This window comes from Myotis brandtii, unplaced genomic scaffold (assembly GCF_000412655.1).
Source record: "Myotis brandtii unplaced genomic scaffold, ASM41265v1 scaffold583, whole genome shotgun sequence".
Lineage (NCBI taxonomy): Eukaryota > Metazoa > Chordata > Mammalia > Chiroptera > Vespertilionidae > Myotis > Myotis brandtii.
The window spans coordinates 1,545,002-1,559,698 of NW_005370191.1; the positions used below are offsets into that span (position 1 = coordinate 1,545,002).

Below are 14,697 nucleotides of genomic sequence, written 5' to 3' on the forward strand. Positions count from 1 at the left end.
CTCCTCCCCATGGGCCCCCTCTCCCCGCGGCTGCTGATGAAGCGGGGGCGACCCAAGAGCGGACGACTGGGGAGGATCCGGAGCCTGGAGTAAGAGGCGGGCCGGGGACGACGGGGGGCTCGGAAGCGAGGCCGGACCCTTCCCGGGCCGTTATCACCATGTCGGTTGGGCGGAGTCTAATCACTCGGGCCAGAAGCCGTCCTCTCGGCAGAAGGGCCGGGTGGGCCCGGGCTGCTAAGAACAGTGGTACCGAAAGAGAATTGAGAACCTGTTGAGGGAATTACAGAGGGGCTGGGGAACGGAGAGGAGGCCCCCACAGAGGCTCAGGAGAAGCATCCTGGAGGGGGCCGGCTGCCCTGAGTTTTAAAGTAGTTACAAGGTTTTTAAAAAATAGGTTGTTGTTGCCCTGGCCGGTTTGGCTCAGTGGATAGAGCGTCGGCCTACGAACTGAAAGGTCCCAGGTTCGATTCTGGTCAAGGGCACATGCCCAGGTTTCGGGCTCCATCCCCAGTAGGGGCTTGCAGGAGGCAGCCGATCCATGATTCTCATCATGGATGTTTCTATCTCTCCCTCTTCCTTCCTCTCTGAGATCAATAAAAATATATTTTAAAAAAATAGGTTGTTGGAGAGAGGCTGTGCGTGCACAACAAATGCCAGGAGACAAAGCCTCAGAGGCACCCTAGGCTGCCATAGGTGCGGGGCTGGAGGCCTGCCTGCCTGCCCTGAGCACGCTCTGTCTGCCTGCCACCCCAGCCTGTCAGGACTGGAGCTGCTCTCAGAGCACTTGGACCCCAAGCTCCTGAGCCGTCTGAAGCAGCTGCAGGAGCTGGACCTCTCCAACAACCAGCTGGAGATGCTGCCGGACAACCTGGGCCTAGCCCACCTGCGCGTCCTCCGCTGCTGCAACAACCAGCTGGGGGATGTCACTGCCTTGTGCCAGTTCCCGCAGCTTGAGGAGCTCAGCCTGGAGGGCAACCCCTTCCTGACAGTAAGTGGGTTCGCCCGGAGGCCCCAAGCCCGGGGCCAGCACTCTGTTGGGCTTGGGCTCAGCAGCCCTCAAGCCATTCTTCCCTCATTCCCCAGGTCAACGACAACCTGAAAGTCTCCTTTCTCCTGCCCAATCTGCGCAAGGTCAATGGCAAAGATGCTTCCTCCACTTGCTCTCAGGCGGAGAACCTGAACCGGGAGCTGACCATCAGAGTAAGGGGACTAACAGGTGTCTCCGGGGCTCGGGAACAGTGGGCAGCCTTGAGGATCGAGCGACAGGCTTGGACATTTGTAGGACACTGAGGGAGGTTACAGGGGCTCTTGTCCCTGACCTTAGTCCCCAGTGGCCCTTCGTCCCTAGCCTGACATGCTCTGGACCTGCTTGTGGTGCTTGGCCTCCAGGTGGCATTTTCACAGTAACTTTCCTCTGGACAGACCACTTTCTCCCTCTGGGGCTGTGTGTGTGGCTTGGATTTGTGTAACATGCAGCTAAGAAGGCTGTGGTTTAGGGAGACTTCCAAGAGGCAGTGAGGTTGAAATACCCATGGCCCTGAGATTGGGGGTAGAGGGGCCATGGAGGGTCCAGGGATGAACTGGGTCTGGATCTGGTCCCTCCTGTACCAGGTCACAGCTCACTGGGAGAAGTTCATGGCCTCACTGAGCCCTGAGGAGGAGACTGAGAAGGCCAAGGCGGACTTCGTGAGGTCTGCTGTCAGGGATGTGCACTACGGGCCCGAGTCCCTCAGCGAGTTCACCCGGTGGCGGGTATGTCCTCACCCCGCTGTACAGAGCCTGTTCTCCCAGCTCCTTGCTGGTCCCATGTCCTGAGCTGCCCTGGAGGTCTCTGACCATGAGGCGCTGTGGGCAGTGGGGCGGGTCAGGGAAGGCACCATTATCGGCCAGCAAGGCCCTTTCCCAACTCAGGAGGCACAAGCTCCCCCTGACTGGGTGTCTGAGGGGCTGTGCCCAGCTTCCTGATGCCCTGGCTCCACCAGGTGCGGGTGATCTCTGAGGAGCTGGTGGCCTCTGGTGGGACCCAGGTCCATGAGGCAGACATCCCAGAGAAGTCCCCAAAAGCCACAGCTGTCCAGGAGCCCAAGGTGAGTATGGTTCTTTGTGGCTCCCTGGGCTGTGAGGGCCTGCCTTGGCCCTTCCTTCCTAGGGAGGCTACAGGGAAGCAGGGGGTTCTGGAAATGAGCCCAGGAGACAGCCTCCAATGCCCCAGCTAATTCCCTCTGACCCTGGGCCAGTCCTTACCTCCTACACCCATGGAGAGTGCGGCCCAGCCTGTGATAGGAAGGAAAGAAGACCTGGGTAGGTGGTCACCAGGCTCTCAGCCACCCCTTCCCCCCACAGGCCAGGCCAGTGGCCTGCAAACGGCCAGATGATGTCCCACTCAACCTTTCTCCCAACAAGAGGGTGTGCACCTCCCCATTGGCCCAGGTGGAGGGCCGCCCCACGGGCTCTGATGGCAGCCAGGTAAGTTATAGCAAGGTGGCAGGGAGTGTGTGGCTGGGAGCAAGGATTGGGGCAGCTATAACTCCCTTCTGCCCCCACAGCCTACCCTGCAGCTGGAGCCCCTGTACTTCCTGCAGTGCCACAGCAAGAACAACAGCCCCAAGGACCTGAGCACCCAGCTCTGGGCCTGCGCCTTCGAGCCAGCCTGGGAGGAGGGTACATCCTTGGTGGGCAGGCAGGGCAAGGGCCACAGGGTACAAACAAAACAAGCTTTCTGGGTGGGGGTGTGAGCGTGCCACCTGGAGTGGGGCTGCCTGGGCCCTGGGGGAATTAGGAGAGACAGCCCTTAAAAAATGTCAAGGCCAGGAGGAGGGAACTGAGGGGATAACTTTACAGAAGATGTTTTTACTAGGCTGACCCCTCAAAACAGGGCATACAGGGGCCACATCCCAGTCTGTGGCCACGTGCGGCGGAGAAGCTGTGTGTGTGATAGACTGCCAGACGGGCATCGTTCTACACAAGTACAAGGCACCTGGCGAGGTGAGTGCCAGGGCCCTGGAGTGCCACCTATTCATCAGGTGACTTTTTCTTTGATGCTGGGCCTGTTTCCCAGATTTGATCCTGCATGCATGTGCACACATGCAGCTCTGCCCCTTGGTGACTGCTCCACTCCCCCACCCCCCAGGAGTTCTTCTCCGTGGCCTGGACAGCCCTGACGGTGGTCACACAGGCGGGCCACAAGAAGCGCTGGAACGTGCTGGCGGCTGCAGGCCTACGGGGCCAGGTCCGGCTGCTGCATGTGCGTGCTGGCTTCTGCTGTGGGGTCATCCGGGCCCATAAGAAGGCCATCGCCACCCTCTGCTTCAGCCCCACCCACGAGACCCACCTCTTCAGTAAGACCTTCTCCCCATACCTCCAGGGCTCCCCCAGCACCCTCCCTGGATTGGTAGGGGACTCCTGTGGCCGGCAGTCTCATTCCAGGCTGCCAGTGTTGGCTCCAATCATGATAGAAGCAATGTGGCTTTGTGGACAACTGACTGGGCTTCAGATCCTGGCTTTCCCCCCAACCTGTTCTGTGGCCTTGAAGCTTTCTGACAACCTGGGCCACTCTGACCTGGGGGATACTCCTGGGCTCAGTTGTGGTGAGCCCAGTGAGGGTGATGTGTGAGCAGAGGCCTACAAAAGATAGCCGCCTGGTGTGGCCCACGTTAGGTTAGAGTAAGACAGGGCTTGTAGACCGTGGCCCACCCTCCCTGCTTCAGAGGGGCAGGCCTTGGAACCACACCCTCAGCCTTGGATGCAGCCTGCAGGAGGAAGCTGGGCCTCCTCAGAGCCACCTCTCCCCATCCCCTCCTCAGCGGCCTCCTATGACAAGCGGATCATCCTCTGGGACATTGGGGTTCCCAATGAAGATTACACATTCCAGGCCAGGTGATGATTTGGGCAGAGCTGGTGTGAGGAGGGCTGGCTGCCAGGCTGGTAGACAGTGGCCTCACGCTCTCCCTCTTACCCACCGGCAGCCAGCTGCTCACACTTGATACCACCTCCACCCCCCTGCGCCTCTGCCCCGTTGCCTCCTGCCCAGATGCCTATCTGCTGGCTGGCTGTGAGGGTGGCTGCTGCTGCTGGGACGTGCGACTGGACCAGCCTCAAAAGAGAAGGTGAGCTGGATGGGATGCCTTGAAAGCCAGGCCTCAGAGCTGGGGCAGCTGCCAGTCCAGATGTCTGGCCCCAGGCACATCTGCCAGAGGTGATACCCAAACCATGCATGCTGCCCTGGGCAGCCACAGAGACTGTCTTCACAGAGCTGGCCTGTCCCCACCTTCTGCTGGCTTTCCATGAGTAGCTACTTCACTTGAGTAAAGGTCCTTGTGACTCGTTCCTTCCCTGGTGTTTGACAATGGGACTTGGGTTGGGTTAGTTCCCTTTCTGAGCTGGGATCACTTCACCTGCAACCTGAGGCTTCACTACCACCCATGTCCTGCCACTTACCAGCAATGTGACCTTCCTGCCCTAGCATAATTTGCTCGCTCGTCTGTAAAGTTGGGATAGTAACTTGCATCCTAGGGCTAGTGGAGGACAAGGGAGATGGTGTCTGGGCAAGGATGAGGCCCTAGAAGGGCCAGGTTGAGGCTTGTGGCTCACCCGTGCCAACTGGAAGGCCCAAGACAGTGCTCAGCATGGAGTCCCAGCCCTGTTGGGGCCCATAAGCCTAGTAGGAGATGCGTTAAACAAAGGTGGCCAATTAAAATCCCACAAAGTATGATGTCATCTATGAAGGAAAGAGAATCCGGGGCTTTGAGGGGGATAGGAAGGCCAAGGGGACTCTGAAGAGGTGACCAGTGGCAGATGGATAAGTTTTCAGACTCATCCTCTCCACATGAGCCCTAAGACTCAGGTAGAAAGAGGGAAGGTGCATACACAGGAGGAACAACATGTACAAAGGGCCAGTTGTAGGGAGAGCTGGCTCATCAGGGAGGCCTGGTCACAGCTTGGAAAACCAGAGGAAATGGTGCAAGTTAAGGTGGCAAGGTTGCTTGGGCCAGGGTACACTGGGTTTGTTGGCCATGGTAAGATTTTGAATTTTACTTTAAATGCAATGAATAGCCTGGGAAGAATTTTAGGATTAGGTGGCAGGAGTGAAGTAGCTACTGCATGGAGGGAAGTAGTGGAAGCCTCGGTAGACTGTGGCAGTTGTTCAGCCAGTGTGGGTGGTGGCCCTGTGCCACATCTGGGAGTCAAGCCCTGGGCCTGCCTCCTCCCTCCTTCCCTGCCCATTCACATCTGCCTAGTCCCCAAGTGCTGTGGCATTTCTTTCTCACATCTTAGATAAATCTCTTCCTCCTCATAGTTAGTACTTGGCTGCCTTTCTTGCTTCCAGGTGTCCTCTCCAGGACTCTGTGCATCTGCTGGGTGGCCTTTCCAAGCAGTGTGACCCTACACACACTCGCAGCTTAGAAACATTCAGCCACTCCCCATCCTCTGGGTCACCGCAAACCCCTCCCGTCTCTCCCTTCTCAGGCCCCCAGTGCTCAGCTGGAAATGCCTTCCTCCTGCTCATCTCTCAGTCCCAGAGGCGCTGCCTCTCTCCATAACCCTCCCTGGCCATACCACCCCCCATCCTGGAAGAACCAGGCCCTCATGCCACCTATGACTCAGTATACTCACTTCCAGGGTGAAGCTTAACCCCTCCAGGGCTCAGAACAGATAGTCTTGGTTGCATCTTCTGACCTCCACACTGGGCAGGGTCGAGTAGGGGCCCAATGAATGGTTCTCACTGAATGAATGAGAAATTGTATATGCAAGAATAGTTACCAGCATCTCTATGGTCCCACAGGGTGTGTGAAGTGGAGTTCATCTTCTCTGAGGGCTCCCAGGCATCTGGCCAGAGAGTGGACGGGCTGGCGTTTGTGAATGAGGATGTCGTGGGTGAGAGCCCCGCTCGGGAGTCTGGCCTCCTGGGACCCAGATAGGCCCTGATAAGACCTGCATGGGTTGCTTCTCCCTGGGTTGAGGTTTAGGTCTGAGAACTTCTGAGGGGTCCTCACTGTGGAACAAGAAATGCCTGGAGAGGGCCCCCTAGGCACAGTTCTCCATTATTCCTCACAGCCTCCAAGGGGAATGGTGGCCTGGGCACCATCTGCCTGTGGAGCTGGAGCCAGACCTGGGTGAGCCGGGGCAGCCAGTCCACAGTGGCGGTAGTGGTCCTGGCTCGTCTGCAGTGGTCACCAACTGAGTTGGCCTACTTCTCACTCAGCACCTGTCCTGGTGAGCCCACCCACACACTCCATCCTGCTTTCTACCCCATGGAGCTCTGCCCCACCTTAGTTCCAATTTCTGTGTCCTGGCAGACAAGGGCATTGTGCTCTGTGGGGATGAGGAGGGCAGCGTGTGGATCTACGATGTCAGGCACATCCTGATGCAGCAGCCTCCACTGCCAGCAACCCCGCAGGCCCCCACACAGGTATGCAGCTTGCTCCTCTCCCCCTGCTGGGACGGTGCAGCATGAGGGGGCTGGCATCTAGGAAGGAACCCAGCCCCTCTCTCTCTTCCTACCAGATCCTTAAGTGGCCCCAACCCCGGGCCCTCAGCCAGACAGTGACCAGGACCATGGTGAACACGGTGGTGGCCAACTCCACTTTTACCTACCTCACCGCTCTGACAGACTCCAACATTGTAGCCATTTGGGGGAGAGACTAGCTTCCAGCAGGAGCTCCTGCCTCTACTGCAAAGTACCAGGGATACAACTTAACTTATTCGACTTGTTGGGCTGAATGGAATGGGGATCTTTCTATGAATATTTTTATTAAACTCTCTTCTGTATAAGAGAAGCCTGGGAGAGCTGTTTGTGGGCCCCGTCTGGTGTTTGCTACTTTGAGTAAGACAGGTTGACCTGGCAGCTGGGGCTTTTACAGTAGAGACTTACGGAAGTGCATGGGTTTGAGCAGTTTCCTTCTGCTCAAGACTGCCTTCCCTACCGCACCCCAGGTCCCCAGGTGGTTCAGAATGCATTTGTTCCTGCCACCCTCTCAGACAGAAATATGGATCTCTGGGCCAATCCACTCTGCAGTGTGGCCCCAGAGTAGCCTTGAGACAGGTCATCTACCTCCACTGAGCCTGACAATCTATTTGCTGTTAAGTCACCTCTGCTTCAGCTCACACCGCGTCTTTTCCTACCACACTTCATTAGGAAGATGAAACTTTATTAGGAAGAATCTATGTACAGGACAGATCAGTGTCGGGGGTGAGGGGATCTCTGGGATATTTCCAAGGAGGCCACGGTTGGGAGAAGCTGCTCTCTTCCACTTGGTGCCTGGAAAAGGGCCTGGTGCAGGGTAGGAACTGGCCACTATTCAATTCCTTCTTGCTTGTCTTTGATGGCCACCTGAGGGAAAGGAAAGGCAGTGCACTTAGCTGGAATGGCTGGGTCAGGGTTTTGGAAACTCAGCCCTAGCATCCCTAACCAAGGTCTACAGGAAACTGCTTCCCTGGCTCCAGAGTGCAGCACGAACTGAAAAGAAGCAGTAAACCAGGCCCTGAACAGCTCCAGGGAGCTGGGCAGCCAGTAACCCTAGGGACTCTCTGAGCCCGCCCCACCAGCCCCATCACTTCTCTGCAACACACAGCCTGCTGCCTAGGATGGGCGTCAGGTGGAGCTGAGATGCTTTCTGGTATGTGATAAGCTGAAATCTGACAGACTGGATCTTTCCCTAAATTGTCTAGAGTTTGAGATTCCCTGCCTGAACAGTTGTAGTTGTGACCCCATCTTAGGATGAGCTGGCCTCTAGACAGACAAATACCCTGGACACAGCTGGGCCTTACCGACCACAGAGCAGCCAGCACCAGAGAACAGACTTGGAGGAGCAGCACGAAGGGACAGGAGGCCCCTTGCTTCCATAGAGACCAGAATGCAGACAGCAGGCCCCAGGCAGGCCTCAACTCCATAACCTTACCCACACTTCCTGGAGGCCATGGTGGAAGTCCCTGCTCTGTCATCACCTCCACCCCTTCCCCCCAAATAAAAGGAAACGACTCAGGGGTCAATCCTAGGTGTGGGCATGAGAACCTACATTTCTGGTACATACAGGATGGCGTCCAGACCAACCCACCCCACTCCTGAAGGGCTGGCTCCTCACCCGGAATCGCTCTTCCAGCAGAGAGAGTTCACTAATGAGGTCCGTGATGGCATTGGTGAAGGCCTCCTGGGGGCTGTAGTCTGGTGTCGTCTGCACACGGATGATGATCTTGTGCTCCAAGGGGTGGGGAACTTTGTAGCCAGCAAACAGCACCTGTGGGTCCTTCAACAGCTGTCTGAGAAACAGGGATGAACAGTGAGGAGGCTAAGCCTAGTGTCCTTGGAACTCTGGCCCCTTATAGCTTACCAGGCTTCTAGACAAGGGGTCTTATTGGGCTGAGGCCTGTAGGCAAATGCAGCTGGCAGCTGACACCAGGTGGTTCCTTGCCCTTGACTTTGTTGTGTGTTTTTTCCCACCCAAAACAAGTAAAACAGACACTTTGGAGAAGATATACCATATGGGAACTCCTCCCACACACACCCTCCCCCCATATCCATGAGGATCAAGAAACTTAGCTGGTAAACAGGGTTTCCAATAACCTTTCCCCTTAGGGGAAGTAAGACCCTGTAATGTGCCCAAAGAGACTTACTCAGGCAGTAAAAATCCAGCCAATGTTCAGTAAACCAGAACACAAAAGCCCCATTCCCAGCTCAAAAAGCATCTGACAGCAAATAAAGGCGCAGGGGGAGAAGGCCCCAGACTCCGAGCAGTTTGGGAAATGGATGTCCTTTAGGCAACATAGGTTGGCAGCTGCCGTTCACCCTCACCCCCCTGGAGTTCTGTGAGGTGGTGAAGTGAAGCGGTGTGTTTTGCTGGGCACACGGGGTTTTCTCCAGAGCAGCTCAGCCAAGTGTGAGCACCCTAGGGCAGTGATGGCGAACCTTTTGAGCTCGGCGTGTCAGCATTTTGAAAAACCCTAACTTAACTCTGGTGCCATGTCACATATAGAAATTTTTTGATATTTGCAACCATAGTAAAACAAAGAGTTATATTTTTGATATTTATTTTATATATTTAAATGCCATTTAACAAAGAAAAATCAACCAAAAAAATGAGTTCGCATGTCACCAGTTCGCCATCACTGCCCTAGGGGAAGAGCCCTTGCATAGGTGAGGACAACTCATACAGCAGAGGAGCAGCAGGGCCCCAAAGGAGCCTGGGTGCACCACTGGCTTGGTTCAGGGTGGGAATCATCCAAAAGATGGGCAATGCCACCCTCTACTTACTAGTACACCAGGAGACCAGGCAGGCTTCAACCCAGTCTCAAACACACAAACCTGGGGAAGGCCTCCTGCACTGATGGTACTTTTCAGTGAAATGACAAGTCCCTGGGCCAGAACATCAATCACATTGTTAACCACCTACCTGGCCAGGACTTCATGGTGTAAACAAACACACATCAACCAATATCAGATGCCCACCAGGAGCACCGGATAACCACTGATCCCCTCTCTTACCTCTTTCCTTATTTTACTGTTACAATCTTAGGTCATTATCACAAATGGGCAGGGTGGGTGGGAGCTAACCTTGACTACTTCTCAGTGCTCATTAGCACAAAACCACAAGTAGGCCTACTTTTCTGTGGCTTCCTGCATATTCACTTACTTTAGTCAGATAAATGAGCCAATGCAGAAATGTGGCTGTGTGAACAGGTACTGGTCAGTGTCATTTTGAAGAAAAGGCACTGGAATGAGTAAACTAGCAAAGCAAGCAACCAGGACTCCGTGCAGCTCAGAGACGAGAAATTCTTTTGGCTCTGGCAGGTGGCGCAGTGGTTAGAGCGTTGGCCCATGCACTGAAGGATCGAGGGTTGGATTCCCAGTCAAGGGCACATACCTGGGTTGCAGGTTCCATCCCCAGCCAGGTCTGGGCATGTATGGAAGGCAACCAATCAATGTGTCTCTCTCCCTCTCTCTTACTCCCTCCCCCACCCCTTCCATTCTATTTAAAATCAACGAAAAAATGTCCTCAGGTGAGGATTAACCAAAAAAAAAGAAAATCTTCTGGAACTTGTACTTTGCCTCAAAGAACACCATTAAACATAGCCCCGGGGGAAGAGGGAGGAGACAGCCCCTGAGAGCCCCTGACTTGGAACTTACGATTTAATAATGTTTCCTAGTGTGTGGTCTTCTTTGTTGATGGTGAACAAACAGGCATTGGGTACTTTGGTGTCCTTGTTAATGGTGATCCTAGGAAGAGACAGAGGCAGAGATGGGGGCGGAGCCCCTCCTCCCTAAGTCTAAGCCCCACCTACTCCTAGAAGCCTTTCTCAATCTCTTCGTCCTATAACGACCTCTCTGGCTCAGTGTGTCTCTACTCTGACCCAAGTTATGCCCTGATTCTGTAGGACCCTCGCCTGCTTTGGATCGCTCCTTTTTCCTAAAGCAGAATGTCTTGGCCTTGGCACCACTGACATTTTAGCCAGATAATTCTTTTGGTAGGGGGCTGGCTGTGCATTTTAGGATATTAGTAGTATTCCTGGCCTCTACCCACTCGATGCCAGTAGCACCCCTTTATGACAACCAAAAATGTTTGCAGACATTGCCAAAAGGCCCCCAGGGGAGGCAAATGGTCCCCAGAGGAGAGCCTGCTCTAAAGGAAGAATGACGTGGCTGGCAAGGGCGAGACCCTAAAGCCCTGCATACCAGCCTGGACTAAGCACTTCACATAAATTACTTCATTTACTCTCCCCCTAGATTTACTTACTGGGATTTAATACAGTAAGAAGCCCATTTTCCAGAAGAGGAAAGCAGGCCTCAGGCCGATTAGTTACTTGAGTCACTTGCCCAAAGACACACAGTCCTTAAGTGGGGGGCGCCGGAGCCAAGCCCACGCTCTGACCACTAGACTACGCTTCCCTCCGCCCCGAAAGCAACGAGGAGTCTGAGGTTTCACATGGGCGGGTGGAGGTCGGAAATGCGTCTAACAACCATCACTGGTTGCAGCAAGGGGGATAACGGTGGCGGCCAGGACAGAGGGAGAAGGCTGCAGAGCGGGCGCTCTGGGCTCCCACGCAGACCCAGCACACCCCGTGCGCCCGGGAGCTACTGACCGCCGAGTCCCCTATGCTCGTCTGCAGCGGGGAGGCGCCCCGCCTCGCAGGGCAACCTTAAGTCGGGCAGACACAGGTGCGAAATGCTTGGCGAGCGGACGCTCCAGAAAAGCTGCTTCCCAACACTCCGCCCCATCTCTCCCCCTGCTCCCCGGGAAGGAGGGCAGGGGAGCCCCAGAATCTGCAGGCGCTGGCCACAGGCAGCTGACGGCCCGAGCCCTCGGCCCGACGCCCCGGCTGGCCCCTTCTCCCTCCCACACCCCCACTTACTTCTTCTCGCCTTCGAACAACAAGAACGACTCGAAGGCAGGAGGGGCGTTCATCCTAGCGCCGCAGCCGCCTCCAAAGCCTCCGCGGCCCCACCACAGCCTCCAGGGCACTTGAACGCAACCACTTCCGGGTTAGCGGCTGCTCCCTCTTCCGGCGCTGGCCGACGGTGCCAAGTCCGCGTGAAGACTGGCTCATGGCCCCCTATCGGAGTGGAGGACCTCGCGCAGGAGCTAGAACCCAAGAGGGGGACGGAGGGAGGCTGGTGGCTCTGCGCCCGCGGGGGTTCGCTTCGTCGCACGTTCGGAGAGCGGGGAGCTACTCTGCGTATTGCGATGTCCTTGTCTAGGCTAAGAGGCAACCCTGAGCTCGACCTCTCTTTGCTCCCCACACCCCTTGATCCGTCTTTGGAAATGTGCCCTTGGAGTACACAGCAAGAGGCCCCTGGATGAATGGAGCTCGGGGTTATGGGTGGGTGTGGCCGGAGGGGGCGCAGTAGCCTCAGGGGCTCGTGAGCGTCCATCCCTTGAACCTGAGGCTGTGTATGGGTAAGCCCCCTGCCAAAGCTGCCTGGGCAGATTGCTCCAAGACCCTTGGCTATGTTGTAACTGGTTTGCCAAGTGGCCTTGTGACCTACTGAGCTTCTTGTTAGGTACGTATATACCTGGTAGGTGTGAGAGAGGCTCTGGGAGGGATACGTGCATCTGTCCCTGTTTTGATTGGTTGATATTCTGCAGACTACAGCTTAGTATAAAGGCCCTACCTGAGCTGTTTGAAGCAACGGGGACTGGAGTCTCAGGTTAGCTACCAGAGCCCTAACAGCTTCCCAGCTGTTTCTCTAGGTCTGAGAGTAATTGTGACCAAAACTTGCACGCCTGGGTCTTTTCAGAAAGTTGGCCAATCGCTAATCTTGGGGAATGGACTTGGGTTTGACTTTGATATTGTTCTGTTAGGACCCAGACACTGAAGTTATTTATGAACTTATACGTTTCTATCTGTTTCTCTAGGTCTGGGCAGAAGCCAAGAAGTCCCAAAGGAAATCTGAGCTTCCACGGCCATTTGTTGTGAAGGGCCATTTCCTACTTGAGCCTCCGGCCCTGGGGCGAGGCCCCCACCAACACCTGGACTCTCCAGCTCAAGCTGGTGGGCACCTCTTTACCTGCTGAGGAATAGAAAGCAATTAAGGTAATGATGCCCTGAGGTTGAAACCCTCTCTTCTGAGGCATCCTGGCAAAGTTTGGGCCAAGGATGCTACCTTTGCCAGGGTTGCAGGGACCTGGATGTGTCAAGACTGGCTGCCCTTGCCCTAGCCAGTTTGGCTCAGTGAATAGAGCGTCGGCCTGCAGACTGAAGGGTTCCGCATTCGATTCCAGTCAAGGGCATGTACCTTGGTTGCTGGCACATCCCCAGTAGGGGGTGTGCAGGAGGCAGCTGATCGATGTTTCTCTCTCATCAATGTTTCTAACTCTCTATCCCTCTTCCTTCCTCTCTGTAAAAAATCAATTAAAAAAAAAAAAAAAAAAAAGGACTGGCTGCCCTTAACTGAGCGAGGGTGGGGGGAGGAGTGTCACCAGCAGGGGCTTCACCCTCCTTGCCACTGTGGAAGTACTAGTATGTCCTCTCTTGGGGAATTCTGCTCACACTTGACCTTTGATTCCCAAATCAACACGAGATCCTGGGCTCCAGAAGCTGTCAGCCCCAGAGTCTTCAGAGGCTCAATGTTGGTGTGACCCAAGAGGAGGCCAAGTGACCATCCCCATCTTCTGATAAGATAGGCCTGCCCGGCACAATTGTGAAAGAGGCTGCTGGGACAAGGGGTGTTAAGAAACATTATCCAACCTCAGGGTCATACTGAAGCATTGTTGAACAGGCCTGACCAAGGGTTAATATCTAGGGCAGAGAACCTGTGAAGGCTTGCAGACCAAATCAAGCCTGTCACCTGTTTTTGTAAGTAAAGTTTTATTGGACTAAGCTAAGCCCATTTGTTTACTCATTGTCTGTGGCTACTTTTGTGCTCTGAGAGTAATTGTGACCAAAACTTGCACGCCTGGGTCTTTTCAGAAAGTTGGCCAATCCCTAATCTTGGGGAATGGACTTGGGTTTGACTTTGATATTGTTCTGTTAGGACCCAGACACTGAAGTTATTTATGAACTTATACGTTTCTATCCCACAGAGAACATCATGATTTTATTCTAGCATTCTTTTCTCAGAATGCTTACTAATATGTACCTAGCTTCTCAAAATGCTCTATGAGCCAGCTCTGCCAAACACTCATTTCCTCATGTAATAAATCTTTGATACATGTTCGTGCTGTATTTGTGTGAGTCATTTTTTAAATATATGTGAAAACTATACTTTGACAGGAATTTCCAAAAGGAAGTTGGTGAGAATTTGCCCAGATTTCCTACGGGACAGGCCCAGGGGATGAAAAGATGCATGTTCTGTGTTTGCTGGACCCACTCAGGGCTTCCCAGGGTGCCTGCCCTGTGCTGACTGCCAGCTCCCTGGGCTGCAGGCCTCAAGACATCTGGGGGACCTGCCCCAGGCCCTGGGCAAATAACAGGCCTGGCGATCCTGATGGGGCGTGGTGTTGGTGTAGAGTCCCTGGGCAGGGGAAAGTGTGACCGCTGGCATTTTCCTGTGTGATGGGCCGACAGGAGTCTCTTCTGTGCCTCTCCTTTTACCCGAGTGGCTTCAAAAAAGACCATGGTACTGTAGGCAGCTCTGCTCAGAGCTGAGAGGAGACCCTAGGGGTGGGGGTACATGAACGGTGGGGACAGTGCCAGGCATTTATTCATTTTAACTCCCCTTCTGGCTGTGGTGGCCATGTCCATACCAGGACCCACTAAAGGAGAGGGTGGTGGGTGTTGCCGGGAGCTGGATGTATGTGTGCATTTAAAATCCAGAATTCCGCCCTGACCGGTTTGGCTCAGTGGATGAAGCGTCGGCCTGTGAACTGAGGGGTCCCAGGTTCGATTCCGGTCAGGGGCATGTGCCTTGGTTGCAGGCACATCACCAGTGGGGGGTGTGCAGGAGGCAGCTGATCGATGTTTCTCTCTCTCATAGATGTTTCTGGCTATCTCTCTCCTTTCCTCTCTGTGAAAAATCGGTAGAATATATTTAAAAATAAAAAAATAAAATCCAGAATTCTACTTGTTGCAGCCCCAACCAGTGCACACCTCTCCCCTTCATTCCCTGCCCTAGGGCTTAGGAGACCCTGGGGTCTGTATTTCCTGACCATGAGGTCCTTGAAACCAAAGAAGATCCAACAGGCATGAGGATTTGTGTGAGGCACTAAGGAAGTAGCCAGAGAACCAGGTGTTCATGATGGGGTAGGGACAGAGCAAGCTCAGCCA

General features: G+C 54.7%; 2 protein-coding genes across 3 annotated transcripts; one reads left to right on the forward strand and one right to left on the reverse strand.

Moving 5' to 3' along the window:
* The first annotated feature begins 6 nt into the window (after positions 1-6).
* Positions 7-6,771, forward strand: LRWD1 (leucine-rich repeats and WD repeat domain containing 1). Of its 2 annotated transcripts, XM_005879141.2 has the most exons (15): positions 7-89; positions 754-988; positions 1,084-1,200; positions 1,612-1,752; positions 1,983-2,087; positions 2,344-2,466; positions 2,547-2,661; positions 2,876-2,985; positions 3,131-3,338; positions 3,804-3,876; positions 3,966-4,106; positions 5,783-5,874; positions 6,055-6,213; positions 6,297-6,409; positions 6,505-6,771. In XM_005879141.2, exons 1-15 carry the CDS (start codon positions 10-12, stop codon positions 6,643-6,645), a joined length of 1,953 nt encoding a protein of 650 aa, XP_005879203.1. In that variant the 5' UTR covers positions 7-9; the 3' UTR covers positions 6,646-6,771. The 2 variants fall into 2 exon arrangements, with proteins under 2 accessions (XP_005879203.1, XP_014405620.1); XM_014550134.1 differs by lacking the exons at positions 5,783-5,874; positions 6,505-6,771 and having other exon boundaries at positions 6,297-6,389.
* A 360-nt stretch (positions 6,772-7,131) lies between these two features.
* Positions 7,132-11,487, reverse strand: POLR2J (polymerase (RNA) II (DNA directed) polypeptide J, 13.3kDa). Its single transcript, XM_005879142.2, has 4 exons — positions 11,344-11,487; positions 10,121-10,210; positions 8,082-8,256; positions 7,132-7,330 (listed from the first exon to the last, which is right to left on the reverse strand). The coding sequence occupies exons 1-4, from the start codon at positions 11,394-11,396 to the stop codon at positions 7,295-7,297; spliced, it is 354 nt and encodes a 117-aa protein (XP_005879204.1). The 5' UTR covers positions 11,397-11,487; the 3' UTR covers positions 7,132-7,294.
* Between the last annotated feature and the right edge of the window lie 3,210 nt (positions 11,488-14,697).

Bases quoted from the DNA above. Each gene is read 5' to 3' on its own strand.
- LRWD1 (XM_005879141.2), top strand. From the start codon at position 10: ATGGGCCCCCTCTCCCCGCGGCTGCTGATGAAGCGGGGGCGACCCAAG. The intron at 2,467-2,546 runs GTAAGTTATAGC...CTGCCCCCACAG, and splicing joins CGGGCTCTGATGGCAGCCAG to CCTACCCTGCAGCTGGAGCC. The intron at 6,410-6,504 runs GTATGCAGCTTG...TCTTCCTACCAG, and splicing joins CCCCGCAGGCCCCCACACAG to ATCCTTAAGTGGCCCCAACC.
- POLR2J (XM_005879142.2), bottom strand. From the start codon at position 11,396: ATGAACGCCCCTCCTGCCTTCGAGTCGTTCTTGTTGTTCGAAGGCGAG. The intron at 10,211-11,343 runs GTAAGTGGGGGT...GTCTCTTCCTAG, and splicing joins TTGTTCGAAGGCGAGAAGAA to GATCACCATTAACAAGGACA. The intron at 7,331-8,081 runs GTGAGGAGCCAG...CCTTTCCCTCAG, and splicing joins TGCTGGAAGAGCGATTCCGG to GTGGCCATCAAAGACAAGCA.